This window comes from Aspergillus multicolor (assembly GCF_047715735.1).
Source record: "Aspergillus multicolor strain CBS 133.54 unplaced genomic scaffold BDW74scaffold_5, whole genome shotgun sequence".
Lineage (NCBI taxonomy): Eukaryota > Fungi > Ascomycota > Eurotiomycetes > Eurotiales > Aspergillaceae > Aspergillus > Aspergillus multicolor.
The window spans coordinates 767,349-780,731 of record NW_027395956.1 but is presented as its reverse complement, the minus strand read 5'-3'; the positions used below and the strand labels follow the sequence as shown (position 1 = coordinate 780,731).

Below are 13,383 nucleotides of genomic sequence, written 5' to 3'. Positions count from 1 at the left end.
AGATAGAAACATCAGTTTTGCCGAGACCCTTGGGGTAGTCTGATTGGTGGAGACCAGCCCTAGGTTCGTCTATCTCAAACAGGGGCAGCTCAACCTCAAACACCACACGGCTACCACGGGCTGGCCCTGACAGGAGGCGCTTGGGCGTCGTCATCTGCTGGGACAAGATGCATATAAGTTGTCTCTGCCCGCTGAAGGTCTTTCTCCCTCCAGTGTGCATATCAAATTATCCATTCCAGCTTCATTGACTGAAGTCTGCCCTTCTTTCCCCTACACTCTCTCACTTTGCGCTGGTCGCTTCCATTCACTACTTACTCACTTTCATACCTTCCAAAATCCATTCTTTGAATACATTCAAAATGTCTCGCCTCATCTCCATCGCCTCCTTCATTGCCGCCGTCAAGGCCCACGGCTACGTCCAGAACATCGTCGTCAACGGCGTCTACTACTCCGGCTGGGAGATCAACTCCTACCCTTACATGACCGACCCCCCCGTCGTGGCGGCCTGGCAGATCCCCAACTCCAACGGTCCTGTCGATGTCTCCAACGGATACACCACTGAGGATATTATTTGCAACCTGAACGCCACCAACGCCCAGGGGTACGTTGAGGTTGCGGCCGGTGACAAGATCAACCTGCAGTGGTCTGCTTGGCCTGACAGCCACCACGGTCCTGTATGTCCTCCTTTCCAGTCTTTTTCCGTATAGACATTATGACGAGGTACTAATAGAGTACCCATAGGTCATCGACTACCTCGCCAGCTGCGGCGACGACTGCACAACCGTCGACAAGACCACCCTCGAGTTCTTCAAGATCGACGGCGTCGGCCTCGTCGACGACGCCACCGTCCCCGGCACCTGGGGCGACGACGAGCTGATCGACAACAACAACAGCTGGCTCGTCGAGATCCCCACCTCCATCGCCCCGGGCAACTACGTCCTCCGCCACGAGATCATCGCCCTGCACTCCGCCGGCGAGTCTGGCGGCGCCCAGAACTACCCCCAGTGCTTCAACCTCAAGGTCACCGGCTCCGGCACCGACTCTCCCGCCGGCACCCTGGGCACGGAGCTCTACAACCTCGACGACGCCGGCATCCTCGTCAACATCTACCAGAGCCTCTCGACCTACGAGATCCCCGGTCCCACGCTGTACAGCGGCGCCACCAGCATCGCCCAGGCCACCTCCAAGATCACGGCTACTGGCTCCGCTACCTCGGGTGCTGGCGGTGCTGCTGCTACCGGCTCTGGTGCTGCTTCCTCTGCTGCCACCACCACCACCACCACCGCTGCTGCGGCCACAAGCACCACGACCATCACCGCTGCCGCTGAGACCGCCAAGTCCTCCGTTGCCTCTGCGCCCTCTGCTTCGGCCCCTGCTGCTGCTGCGCCCACTACCGTGTCCGTCCCTACGACCCTGAGCACCGCCACCCGCACGACCCTAGCTACCACCACCACTGCCGTCGCTGTCCAGCCCTCCGTCCCTGCTGTCCAGCCCTCCGCTTCGGCCCCTGCCTCTGGCAGCGGCTCTGGCTCTGGCTCTAACGCCCTGTACGCTCAGTGCGGTGGTCTGAACTTCAAGGGCGCCACTGGCTGTGTCTCTGGTGCTACTTGCAAGCAGATGAACCCTTACTACTCCCAGTGCGTTGCCGCGTAAGTGGTAGGCTCTTTGGGTACTGCTAGTTGAAGGCCTTGGAGTGTGAGACACTGTATTATCAGCTAGGTACTTTCTAAGAAATATCTACTTTCGCTTCTTCTTATTTCCTTCAAGACTTAGAGTAATGCTGTAGGTCCTCTAAGGCTCGTCAAAAAATCAACTCTCTATAATAGTATGCCTACCGGGTATCAAGCAGGTGGAGAGATGAATAAATTCAACTCCCCCTTCTGGTCGCGCCTCGTTCCAACCTGTCGCTTGCCCCAATAGCCGTCTTTTACTGGCGTTGATGGCCGCTAGATGGGTTGTGCGTACGTATTGAATAGGCAGATCCTGCATGCATATATCTACCTGGTGCAGGCTATAGGGCATGGAAATATACTGAATTTCTTGCTATGCTGAAGATTCCGATGGTATTCATTTCCTGGAATATCAGCACAAGAATCAGCAGCATTAGAATCGCCACCATATCTACAGCACAAACGTAGCGAAGCAAATGAGAATCTTAGAGGCGTCTCCGGGCTATGTCCTTAATACGATCTACCATATACATATCCGCCAGGAGCCATCTTGAGCAAAACGGCGTCGCGATGGGCTTCAGGTGGAAGATTGGGGTTCTTGTTATACCTGAAGTAGATGGGCTTTGTATCCCGCCATGAGGGCGAGAAGTTCGAATATGGTTATTCAAGACTAAGTTTCATGGGAGTTCACGCGAGCTTAAATGTACCATGATAGGTTCGAGTTTCGACGTATATCAGCATACCACGAAAGCCCTCGGCACGGTAACAGGGAGGAAGCTCGAATTGCCAGGTCAATAGTGCGCACCCGAGGGAGTGACAGAAGCGATGATAATGACGAATCGCACCCCGTAGTTGGGGTATTCCCTTAATACTAGAAGGAGAAGGAGATCGGCAAATCAGCAAGATCTCTTCTGATGATTAGCTGGACCATGTGGACCCTGGATGCAAATCAGATGGAATTAACTGCTTGTTCCTGGTCTAATGTTAACACATTATCCAATCCCGACCAGCGGCGGAGTAGCTGGTACCTCGCTCGGCGCATTGAGTATGGGCCCTAAACATCACCCCGTATGGTAGAATGATAGAACTAACAACACCGAGATGCGCCAGAAGTGGGCTTTGCTTAAGCATCCTGAATCCGTTCGGCGATTGCTGCGTCATTCTGCAGATCAGTGTTCGGTCCCATTGTCCTCCAGCTTCTGATTTCATATTCCACAGTCTCGAGTCAGTTGGTTCTAAACCCAGCCCTCATACAAAGGCCAAATAGCCTGGCTCTCCTTCTTCCAACTCTGTACAATTCTCAATCCGCTCGGCCCTATCTATCATTGCAATCTCGAATCCTATCACGATCTAACACCCCCACAATGCGCTCCTTCCTCGCCGTTGTCGTCCTCGCGACCCTGTCCGCCTTCACCCTCGCCGGACCCGCACCCCAAGACGACGGCCTTGCCTGCGCTGGTTTGTGTCAAACCCTCTGCCGTAAGTGGGCTCTTTTCGTGCTTACATATATCCTTTGGGGAGCTTACATCCTGCTATAGAAGCACAAAACCAATGCGGAGCCTGCAACGACGACGAGCAGTGTGTTTGCGACCCTAAAACAGATATCTCAGAATGTAGCGCGTAAGGCGAGGGTGCTGCTGGATTAGGGCTGGGTTTTTAGGCTTCCTATGGGAAGGGGGCTGATAATTTATGTTACGAACGTTTATTGCATGTGCTTAATGTATTATACCTATCTCAGCTGGATTCTCGGAAGTTGGTACATTAAGCAGGGAAGAGAACGCTTGCTGGGTCAAGGTTTCCGACGTGTTTAGGGTGAGAAATAGTTTACACACTACCTATCCAGGAGGTGACGAAGGAGTATATTTATCTGAATATGATAAACAGTTGGGTATCAGCTATATGTACGCGCGTAAACCTTTCCAAAGCCAGAAACTGCTCAAAGTGCATGGTAATAACTTTTATGCGCGATGCAGATTCGCGAGCTCGCATCCGTGCTCAATCAATAGTGGCGCACTTAGGGCTGTTGGGCCGGCGCTTCGCATCCTTGGAGTAAACGGTCAATTGTCCGTCCGATAAAGAGAACGAGCTAACGTTGGGATAGGACAAGAGGTAGGATAGCGCATCAGCGATGTTTCTTGTCGACCGATCCTTCAGAGGATTTTAACCAGAACATCTGGTCCAGAGTATGCGGTAAAAGCCCCGTCGTAAGTTGACACATACAAGCGCCATGAACAACGTCTCCGCCGCGAATGCATGCTTCCAGAATTTGAGCCGAGACCAAAAATCAAATAATGTTGTCCGATCCCCAATCTTGGCTCATTTCACACCGTCCTAAGGGCGAACAAGGTCAATAAGGCTTGGACAGCCCTTGAAGGCTCGATCATACCGCGCGGGAATCAAGCCATCGGCACATCAAACGCCGAATTAAGCGAACAAAACGTCTCAAGGTCCATAGTCGAGAAGTCAAAGTCCCAGCCCATATCCGACAACGTGAAATCCAGTAGGTCCTCGCCGGGGCCCGTACTCCCAACTGTTGACGGCATATGCATGCCCTGGTCCAACGAGTTGCCTTGAAAATCATATAGCAATGGGTCCGATTGGGGAAGAGGGGTGGTGAGAGTAGACGGTGAGTTTTGATTATGATGCAGTGGCGGTGCTCTATATGGCCGGGTTATAGCAGAGCTCGGCGCTTGGGCCTGACTGAATGTGTAAGGCGGATTGCGCGGTTCAGTCTGCGTCGGCGGTCCCCATTCGTATGAGGGGTCTAGTTGTTTGAGAACAGTCTGAATCGCTCTGATAGAAGCATCGACTGCGTCTGCCGGGTACATGCTTTTCAGTGCTTTCAAGGTTGCGTAGATCCAGGGGAGGTGAGATGCGGCCAGGTCTTGGCCATGGATCAGGTCGAATATGAGCGCGAAGCATGAACTAGACAGGAAGTATGAATGGTATCGAATCCCCTAGCACTGTTAAGTTGCTGCTGTTTGATATTTTGGAAGTTGCAACGTACCCTGACAAGCTCGTTGGCTGTATAAGATTCACACAAAAAGTGGATCGTTCGACAAGCCGCACTGAGCGCATAGCCGCAAGCCTGATTCAGCCAGTCTGGGATCTCTCGTTTCGTCTTGGCCTCTTCTGAGGCTTGTGTCCTATCCTGATTCCACCGACCTCGGAAGATGAGGAACGGGCGGAATGTCAGGAGAATGGTGTGATAATATACTTTACCGGTCAGTAACCGACAGATTGCAAAGAAAGACGATATTCAGAGGGTGAAAAGGATACTCACAGGTAATACACATGCACTGTTGGACCCCGACGCCACCAGGCTGAGGTCGCTTGTCAAGGCCAAATCCTAGCGCTTGTCGCATCTTGGAATCGAACGGCCACACGTCATCCCAGATTGACTTTGCAATCCTCCACATTTGCAGGAGGGACTCATGGTGTCGGCCATACAGCTCATCGGCGGATCGGACCATCGCGTCAGAAAGATTCAGCAAGGCTAGGAGGAATGGGTCTTGAGGTGTGGAAATTCCGACATCTCTTCGTGACAGCGAGCTCGGCCGTCCGAGATGAAAGCATATCCAGCTGCAAGACGGTCAGACCATGGACGGAATTTGAGAACAGGGCGGCTAACTTCTCGTAGATGTAAAGGTACCAGAATGTCCTCCGCCGCTCCTCAGCACACTCAACGCTGTCACTATTCCCGTGAGGCAACTCTTTGTGTAAGCCAGCGGAGATTGCTTTTCGCCCGGCTGCTCCGAGATGAAGATAACATGAGTTTGGCCTTCCAACCTCGTTCTGGAAGTGGGCGTACTATAGTTAGTATGTATTTTCACCAGTAGAGACGGACGACTTATCATAAACATAAACAGCTGCACGGTTTGCAGGTTGACCGTATCGTCCAGAACATTACAGGTCGCCTTGACTCGCTCGTACAGAACATCCGACCATGGATGGTTCTCCGATACGAGTGCCCCCAATGCCAATCCCATGATCAGAACCGAATGGTGCGTATCAGTACTTGAAGTAGGCCGGGGTCCATATAGCTGCTTCAGCCGCTGACGAAACATCTCTGTCGGCCAAACCGGCAACAGACTATAGAGGGTGGCCAAAAACGCGTCCAAGAACAGACTGGCAAGCTCATACGAGAGGAACATGACATGAGGATCCACTCCCTTCACGCCTCGAGACAAATCTTTATGAGGATCAGCCGGAATGCCGAAGAAGATGGTGCGAAAGCTAAGCATGTCCAAGCCCGCACCGGCTTCCTCCACCCGGCCGTGAGAGCCCTGCTCCGGGTGTCCAGTGGGATGAGACGTTAGATCCCGATATATTTCATGCATGAGAGAGAAATGTGACGAATTTCCATAGAAGAGCTGGACCCTGTTGGATGAAGATGTCATATGCGTGGCCGAGACGCTGTTGTTGAAGCTGAGAGGCGGCTCCTCACGGTGGGGTCCCGATTGGCCCGACTCGGGACGAGAGGCAGAAGTCTCCTCTATGATGCGATTGCTGCTTCGGACACTATCATGCTTTTTCTTGCGCTGACGCACGACTTCCCGGTAGAGACAGGGCGTCCGTCGCAGTCGGCACGTCTTGCATGGATTCTCGCCCGAGCATTTGATCTTGCGCTGCCGGCACTCTTGGCAGGCCTTGGGAATGCGCCAGTTCGGCGTAGTCTCAGACTCTGCGTCAGCCATTGGGTACTTGTTCAAGCCGGAAGAATGCCGGATATAACTTGGAGCAGGTCGGCCTTTGCCAGTGAAGGGTTGTGTGAAGAAAAGGTGTTTCGAGTGCGTCTTGAGGTCACGGAATGCCGGATCTCGGATATACGGAGAACATGTATATCCACGTCACGTGGAGCCATCGCCTTGAGTATGTGGTGCCTCAGGCAATTACTCTCATCTTCCCTGGTATGCCAGTCAAGCAACATTGATTTGCATCTTGATCAAGTGGGCTTCGAAAGAGTTTGTGTAGGGAATGGAGAGAGTAGAAGTTTTCTTCTTGTAATTTGTCGCGACCTCACATTAGCATTCTTGCTTTTGCCAGACCGTCAGGTACATATTTTGGCCGCGACCCGCAAGAGTAAAGAATACGGATTGTTTTAACCGCTTGAATCCTCTTCGATCGGCATGCAATACGACAGCCCTTGTAGAATTAGGGTAACGATTGTACATCTATCTGTGATACATTGAAGGTTACTGCCAATGATAGGAATGTATGTTGCATCTGATCTGGGCCTTTTCGGTGGTAATTCCAACAATGTATTGAACTGATCAAGATAAGAACATGATATCTTAAAGTATCAACAGAAATCCTCAGCCATAATGTACACATAAATCACATATCCTGGTATCCAAACACCAATGCACCGCTAATATACAAAACGCCAAATGCAAACCAAGACCCTAAAATAGTTGATTTCGTGTCGACCAGTCTGCCGGAAATGCCGTAAACATATTCGCGGCAATGGGATCGAGACGGGCGACAGCGTCATGGCTGATCGCTCCATTACTCATAGCTAGCGTATCGCTGCTAACAGTAACTGGCGTGGGATCATTACCGGTCGGGAGCACGTTCACGTCTGCTTCGAGGTCGGGGAACTCGCGTAGAAAATCATCTGTCATGCACCAGTTTTGCAGGCCGTAGAAGGACTTGGTAAATGCGTCCGAAAACCGATAGAGGCCTGTCTGGCCTTGTTGGACGAAGGCGTCTTGCAGGCGGTAAGGCCAGGTGAAGCGGAAGCAGGTCCAAAACATGGACCAGAATTTCTCGGAGCAGTGCTGGTGGGGATACATGATCAAGCGCTCGCGCAGAGGAGGCCTTATTTTGCGTCAGTCATGGCCATCAAATAATCTTTTGCAAACTCACCAGACAACGAAGTCAATCAGTGGTTTGTGTATGATGCGATGCTGGCATGGCCGCTGTCGCATGAATATGGGGAGATGGGCCAGATTCGTTTCGGATGGGTCAGACAAATACTAAGGAACGTTAGCACTGATAAAAGTAAGAAGACGCCCAACATACTCGTAGCATCAAGCTGACGACTCGCAAGATTGCCAACCGTTCCACCAATCCGCAGGTACGCCATACTGCCTCGTCGGCGGTTCGAAGCATGGTCCAAACAGGATCGAGCGGGTATAAATGGGTCACAGCCTCCCACCCGTGCACTATAACACGGACTGCGATGTCACTGTCGCGCATTCTCTGGTCCGCCATGCTTCGTGTGCAGGTGAGCGCAAATCGACCGAGCATGTCGTTCATGTAAAGTAGTTGTTTACAGCAACCGCATTGAGATTCTGACGAGTGAAGAGCCTGAAGCGGCATCGGCATGTCGAGGGGAAAGGTGTGCATAGTGCTATTGAATGGGACGTTGACATCATCGGGTGGTTTCCCCGTTATCGACAAGCCGTCGGGCAGACCCACGTATGTGCCATTCGGAGAATATTTGTCAATGATGCCTGACTCGTCGAAGGGCGGACTCGCAGACTGGACGTGAGGATGGGAGCCCGGACCGACTAAGCTTGGTTGTTGCGCGCCTTCAGGACCACGGCCATTGGATCCGAGATTTTTGCTGTGTTCGCTATCGGACGAGATAGATCCATCGGGGGGTTGTTTCACGGTGTCGAGGGTTTTAAGGGCGACGCCTAGGTGAAGCGGAAACGGTTAGTAGGAGCCTGTGCAGGTGAACGGATGACTTACTTGCATCAGCAAGGCCGCCGCTGATGGCCTTTTGAATCGACCGTAACGTAGTCTGAAGCGCTTCGTTCGCTTTCCGCTGCGCATCCAACTCTTCAATCAACTCTTGAATGTTTCCGCTGTTGTGAAACCGAGTCAACGTTTCAATCCGATCCTCGAGCGCTGCAATCCTTTGTCTGGTCTTTTCCCTCGCGCTCCTCTGAGCTTGCCGATCCTGTTCCCGCTTCCGGGCCGCGCGATCGCCCGTTAACTTGGTTGTTTTTGGCGCTTTGCGGGCGGGTTCCATCACGATGGGAAATTGGAAGGCTTATCGGTGTACAAGGATGTCTGACTGAAGGCAGGCGAGCGGCCGATCACCCTAGTAGACAAAGAGTTGCGGCGGCCTGGGGTCCTCGGTTCGTCGAGGTCGAACGTGCAGGTTCGTGTCACTGCGGCAGAGAGACAGAGAAGAAGAAAAAAGAGCGATTCACATGCCAGTCGGGCCCGTTAAAAAGCCGGCGATCGATGATGCGTCAAGAGATCTCCTTCCCCGCGACGGTTTATTGCGTTAGATTAAAGCCCAGGTGCTAAGGCTGACCCCCGCCTCTTCACGCGTGGCAGTGATGCGAACCCCGGGGGGGTCCGGTTCCGCTGCGCTGTGCCTGCCGTTATAGCCGAGGGCTGATAGACAGTCAGGAACTGGTGAAACGATGGCGAGAATAGTGTGCAGGAAGGATGGCAAGGGGTTCGGAATAATGATCAATGAGGGGTGGTCTTTAGCGGTGTTGAAGCGGGGAAACGAGGTCTGGGGGGGCGCCGCAACGTGGGAACTGGAATGGAAGGATGGACTGGGGTGAGCAGAACGTGGAGTCGGCGACGCAAGAACCTGATTGAATCAACGAATCGCACACATTCGATTGGGCCAGCAAGGAATGTCTAAAAAGGGGCAGTGGACTGATTCGGTGGAGAGGAACTGGAGAGCCGGCACTTTCAACTTGGCGACTGCGCTCGGACAACGGAAAAACACTCCGGCCGGGTCAAGGAACTAGGTACGCTCTTGAGCCTTAGGGTCTCTGGAGTCTCTCGCAGTCTCTCTCCTCATTAGGGCACTTAATAAAAGTGATCTAGTGTGTTACTATTCCAAAACTCTACAGCAACTACCTTGAATACATTTCTCTCTGCATTATGACCCATCCATTAAGATTAATTCATTATCATCCATGGTCACCCTTCCTTTGAGGTCGTGGCAACAAGCAGGCCCAGTGCGTCATAATCCTCCGGCCACGTCCTGGGTTCTAGGCTAACAGGCACAGCGTCAGGGTTTCTAACCACGCTAATCAACCGGCCTGCATCCTGCTGCAGCCAAAATCCTCCTTGCTCTGTCCTTGTTACTCTACCCAAGTAGGGCGCCTAGGAGTGCTGAAATGACCTGGGCGACGGCGGACACGAGAGGAGCTGGTTGCTGTTAGCGCTGGCCATTTTGCTCACGGACGAAAAGACAAAAACTTACCAATATCATTGATGAGGTCCCTGACATTGTTGGCAAACTCTTCGGTCAAGAGAAGGGAGGCGTTGTTTAGCAGGGTGGTGAGCTTGTCCAGAGTCTCCTTGTTCAGGAGGCCGCTGACGCTTTCGAGGAGAGCTGGGATCTGGTCGATGAGGTTTCCAACAGCGTCACCACCAAGGAGATCCGCCGCGGTGCCAACCAAGCTCTTGATTTGCGTGGTAGTAGGGTCCGAAAGCAGTTGAGCGAGCTTGGTCACGACCGTGTTGATGTTGTTCAGGCTGTCGGTGGACAGCAGATCCTTGATGGCGCCCAACGAGTCGGTCAAGTCTCCGATAAGGCCGCCAAGGTCTGTCTGTCGCTTGATGAGGACGTGGAAGTCCTCTGCAGTGATGGTCGCTGGGACAGCAGCTGCCTTGGGCTCGGGCTCCGCGGCGGGGATAGCGAACGCAGTCACTGGCAGGAGTGCCGCAGTAAAGTACTGGAAGAACTTCATTTTGGATCGGGTGTGAGAGGAGTGCTTGTCAAGCTGAAGATAGTACTGTGGTGATCTGCTTGCGATGGAGGAGGCTGGTCAGGCAACTGAGCTGGTTGTACTTTGTTCGGAGACCTCTGTGAGCCCTTTATAGCTGGCGTCCTTCTCTTCTCCGCTGGCCTTGGCGGCTGTCACATTCTTGGAGTCCGATATACCGATCGATCACCTTCACGGTTATGCCTGCCGTTGCGGAGTTGGTTGCGGGGTATAGGGCCGACAAGGCTGCCTTGAGCCTGTTGCGGTGGCGATTGTCGTATCTGAACGTCTCATGCCTTTCAACTCATGTACTCACGATGTCCGCGACTCAGTCGCCATGACTCGGGAGGAAAGCAGGCTGTTCCACTAGCTGTTGACATGCTGCAAGGGCTAGGGGTTTGGATTAGGAGAGCAGTCTATAAGGTGCAAGGCAGTGGCCAATAATGCTGAACCCTACCGCCACTATGCCCTAGGGCCGGGGGTCCGGCCTGCACTGGCAGCAAGTCTAGTTCAGATTGGCAGAGCTGACCTTGTCCCTGGATTGATAATAGCTTGACTCGACAGGAGGGTCATGCCTGTCCAGCCTTGCCTCCGTCGCCAACATGACATGGATTCGAGATTAACACGTCGCAATGTCTCACTCCAGCTTGCTTTGACCTCAGCACGACGGACAAGTCAAGCGCCATCCTCGGTCAAAACAACCGCAACCATGACGATCAATTGATGACTGGCAGGTATGTCAACAATGAGGTCTGAGCTTATGGAGCCAGGCACCGCGAGCGTCGCTCGGATATTTCCCCGCAAGACCCTGATTCATGCGGGCTGAGTCAGATCTGCGCGATGCCGTATACGGGCCAATCGCAACAATTGCTTATAACAGCCTCACAAAATCTCCGAGGTTTGACAGCGGCTTCGGCCTACAACGGCCGCAGGGTCCTTCTATTCACATTCGACCAATGGTGCCAAAGGAAGCCCTGAACCGACTCGCTCGTGCTTCCAGATGGCTAACCCCGGAGAAAACTGGCTTGTCCGATCGATGTCTCCCCGCATTTTTTTGATATAAGTCCGTACCGGGTCGCTTTTGCACATGGCGTGCAGTTCGATGGTGAATATTTCCAATGCCACCTGAACGGTATTCTCATTGAACTGTAACTTCGTCCGGTATCCATAACAACATTCAAACATGCACTTCTGTCGTTACATTGCCCTTGGGCTACTAAGCACCCTCGGTGTTCTAGGAGCCGACGAAGTCACTGCAACAGTCAACGCGACTGAGGTCCAGAACGCTGCGTAAGCCATTTGTCGTGGGCCCCTGCTGACCGACTAACATACGTATAGAGATGAGCTTCTCTCGATGTTCCCCAGTGCGACCCCTTACACAGTGAACTACACAGCACCCGGAGGCAATCTCTTGCAACCCCCATCATCGCTCATCAAGGAAATCATCACCGCCGTCCCTCCCACTGTCCTTGCGCAGCTTCTAGTTCCGACTGGCCGCAGCTCCATTGCGTCCGAGTTTCAAGCCGGCAACACGCCGAGCTGGTATGACAACCTTCCAACAGATGTCAAAAGCTACGTTCTTGCAATGAAGTCCCAGGTTGATGAAGGAGACGTCGATCTCAACGCCACTCGAACCCCAGCGCCGACGTCCTCCTCCGATAGTGGAGACAGTGCAGAGAGCGACGACAGTCCAGCCACGGAAACGTCCAGCGGCTTTGCCCCGCATGTTACGGGCGAGGTTGCTGTCAGCTTGCTCGGTGCGCTTGGTGTACTTGGGATGGCCGTGGTGCTCTAGGTAGGATGGCGTCGGAGGAGAGGGTCATTGGGGAAATCGCGCTGCCCATCATCTGTATGGGGGCACGGAGCTTGACACCATATAATAGTTGAAGCATCAGACGATAATGAGGTTACATGTGAATGATAGTTACGACAACTGTCTGTCTACTTTGTTTTCAAGTTGCAAGCCTAGCTGCGTCCCCCTCTCTGAGGCTCAATCCTCCCAACTTCATCGGCTTTCGAACATCTCAACCTTGGAATGATTCATCCCTCTATCCGTAATCCTAAGTAAAGCAGCCATTGCGATGACGTTATGCCCTCCAGCGCAAAGCTCATATATATCAACTGACTCAGTGAACCCTTCTCCGCAATCTATCCCACATCTTGTCATGACTCTAATTGGCAGCTCTGCGCCACCTTACAACCCCTGCGTCGCCAATGCCCTCATCATAGCGTTAGTCAATTCCTAGTGCGCATCAGCCCTCTTGCCTGCCGCAACATGCATATCGCCCCCACTTGTCAAATTAAAGTCTATGCGCGAGTGACGCTATAGCACCGGCTACTAAGACGTGGTCCCCGCTCTGCTATACCCGTGCTGCCGGTTGACTACGGAATCGAGAGTCGTACTATAGTAGACTTTGGGGTGTGCCTGGGCTTGGCACAGCATTTCCTATCTCACTTATCGAGCTGACGCGCGGAAGGGGCATACCTACTGGGATCTTGGATTGCCTTGGCGTCCTGATTCCATAGTGCCCAGTGTTTCTTATCAGCCGGGACGCGGACTAGTAGCAGAAATAGGCAGGATCAGAGCCTGAAGGCACCTCGCGGTCCTCGCCCGATGGGTTATGGGCTGATGTGTCCTTGCTGCCTTTTGCATGGAGAAGTGAAGAGGTGACTCTAGGCTACGGCTTATTTCTAGATAAACAACATGGAGCATGAACCCCGGAGCTTTCAATGTAGAGTCACAAATCACATGACTGTGCGGCCTTGCCCTACTTTTGGAGTAGTTTACCATTCAAATGTCGCAGTGCATCCGGATGATGGTGATAACCTGGTCACTATCAGATAGTGTGCTAGTATCCTGATCCGGCATAATGGAGGTTCATGATTTGTTCGTGGTGTGATCTAGAAATGGGGATTGTTGTTGCTTGAGATGCACTGCTTTGATGGAAGCGATGTGAGCCCTTGGCATGATAACCTAGTGCTTGAACTTGATTGTATCCTTCCATTAAGCCTTTATGTGGTGT

At 52.7% G+C, this 13,383-nt stretch overlaps 6 protein-coding genes across 6 annotated transcripts; 3 read left to right on the top strand and 3 right to left on the bottom strand.

Annotated features, from left to right (window-relative positions):
* The first annotated feature begins 238 nt into the window (after positions 1–238).
* Positions 239–1,756, top strand: BDW74DRAFT_189269 (glycosyl hydrolase family 61-domain-containing protein). Its single transcript, XM_073731933.1, has 2 exons — positions 239–674; positions 742–1,756. Exons 1-2 carry the CDS (start codon positions 360–362, stop codon positions 1,651–1,653), a joined length of 1,227 nt encoding a protein of 408 aa, XP_073586589.1. The 5' UTR covers positions 239–359; the 3' UTR covers positions 1,654–1,756.
* A 1,278-nt stretch (positions 1,757–3,034) lies between these two features.
* BDW74DRAFT_175649 (uncharacterized protein) lies at positions 3,035–3,294 on the top strand (the record flags this gene model as incomplete). Its single annotated transcript, XM_073728401.1, has 2 exons — positions 3,035–3,149; positions 3,209–3,294. 2 exons carry the CDS (start codon positions 3,035–3,037, stop codon positions 3,292–3,294), a joined length of 201 nt encoding a protein of 66 aa, XP_073586588.1.
* Positions 3,295–4,066: 772 nt separating this feature from the next.
* Positions 4,067–6,367, bottom strand: BDW74DRAFT_166476 (Zn(II)2Cys6 transcription factor; the record flags this gene model as incomplete). The annotated part of the gene is made up of 5 exons (XM_073726569.1): positions 4,067–4,627; positions 4,678–4,886; positions 4,954–5,252; positions 5,302–5,465; positions 5,561–6,367. 5 exons carry the CDS (start codon positions 6,365–6,367, stop codon positions 4,067–4,069), a joined length of 2,040 nt encoding a protein of 679 aa, XP_073586587.1.
* Positions 6,368–6,890: 523 nt separating this feature from the next.
* BDW74DRAFT_148158 (bZIP transcription factor) lies at positions 6,891–9,282 on the bottom strand. Its single transcript, XM_073723651.1, has 4 exons — positions 8,370–9,282; positions 7,695–8,314; positions 7,539–7,648; positions 6,891–7,490 (listed from the first exon to the last, which is right to left on the bottom strand). The coding sequence occupies exons 1-4, from the start codon at positions 8,650–8,652 to the stop codon at positions 7,076–7,078; spliced, it is 1,428 nt and encodes a 475-aa protein (XP_073586586.1). The 5' UTR covers positions 8,653–9,282; the 3' UTR covers positions 6,891–7,075.
* Positions 9,283–9,738: 456 nt separating this feature from the next.
* On the bottom strand, positions 9,739–10,345 carry BDW74DRAFT_175646 (uncharacterized protein; the record flags this gene model as incomplete). Its single annotated transcript, XM_073728400.1, has 2 exons — positions 9,739–9,800; positions 9,856–10,345. 2 exons carry the CDS (start codon positions 10,343–10,345, stop codon positions 9,739–9,741), a joined length of 552 nt encoding a protein of 183 aa, XP_073586585.1.
* Positions 10,346–11,409: 1,064 nt separating this feature from the next.
* Positions 11,410–12,381, top strand: BDW74DRAFT_113073 (uncharacterized protein). Its single transcript, XM_073721829.1, has 2 exons — positions 11,410–11,650; positions 11,699–12,381. Exons 1-2 carry the CDS (start codon positions 11,544–11,546, stop codon positions 12,153–12,155), a joined length of 564 nt encoding a protein of 187 aa, XP_073586584.1. The 5' UTR covers positions 11,410–11,543; the 3' UTR covers positions 12,156–12,381.
* The last annotated feature ends 1,002 nt before the right edge of the window (positions 12,382–13,383 follow it).

Coding starts and splice junctions, on each gene's coding strand:
- BDW74DRAFT_189269 (XM_073731933.1), top strand. CDS start 360: ATGTCTCGCCTCATCTCCATCGCCTCCTTCATTGCCGCCGTCAAGGCC. Junction 675..741: donor CTGACAGCCACCACGGTCCT/GTATGTCCTCCT, acceptor GAGTACCCATAG/GTCATCGACTACCTCGCCAG.
- BDW74DRAFT_148158 (XM_073723651.1), bottom strand. CDS start 8,652: ATGGAACCCGCCCGCAAAGCGCCAAAAACAACCAAGTTAACGGGCGAT. Junction 8,315..8,369: donor CGGCGGCCTTGCTGATGCAA/GTAAGTCATCCG, acceptor CGCTTCACCTAG/GCGTCGCCCTTAAAACCCTC. Junction 7,649..7,694: donor TCGTCAGCTTGATGCTACGA/GTATGTTGGGCG, acceptor AACGTTCCTTAG/TATTTGTCTGACCCATCCGA.
- BDW74DRAFT_113073 (XM_073721829.1), top strand. CDS start 11,544: ATGCACTTCTGTCGTTACATTGCCCTTGGGCTACTAAGCACCCTCGGT. Junction 11,651..11,698: donor ACTGAGGTCCAGAACGCTGC/GTAAGCCATTTG, acceptor ACATACGTATAG/AGATGAGCTTCTCTCGATGT.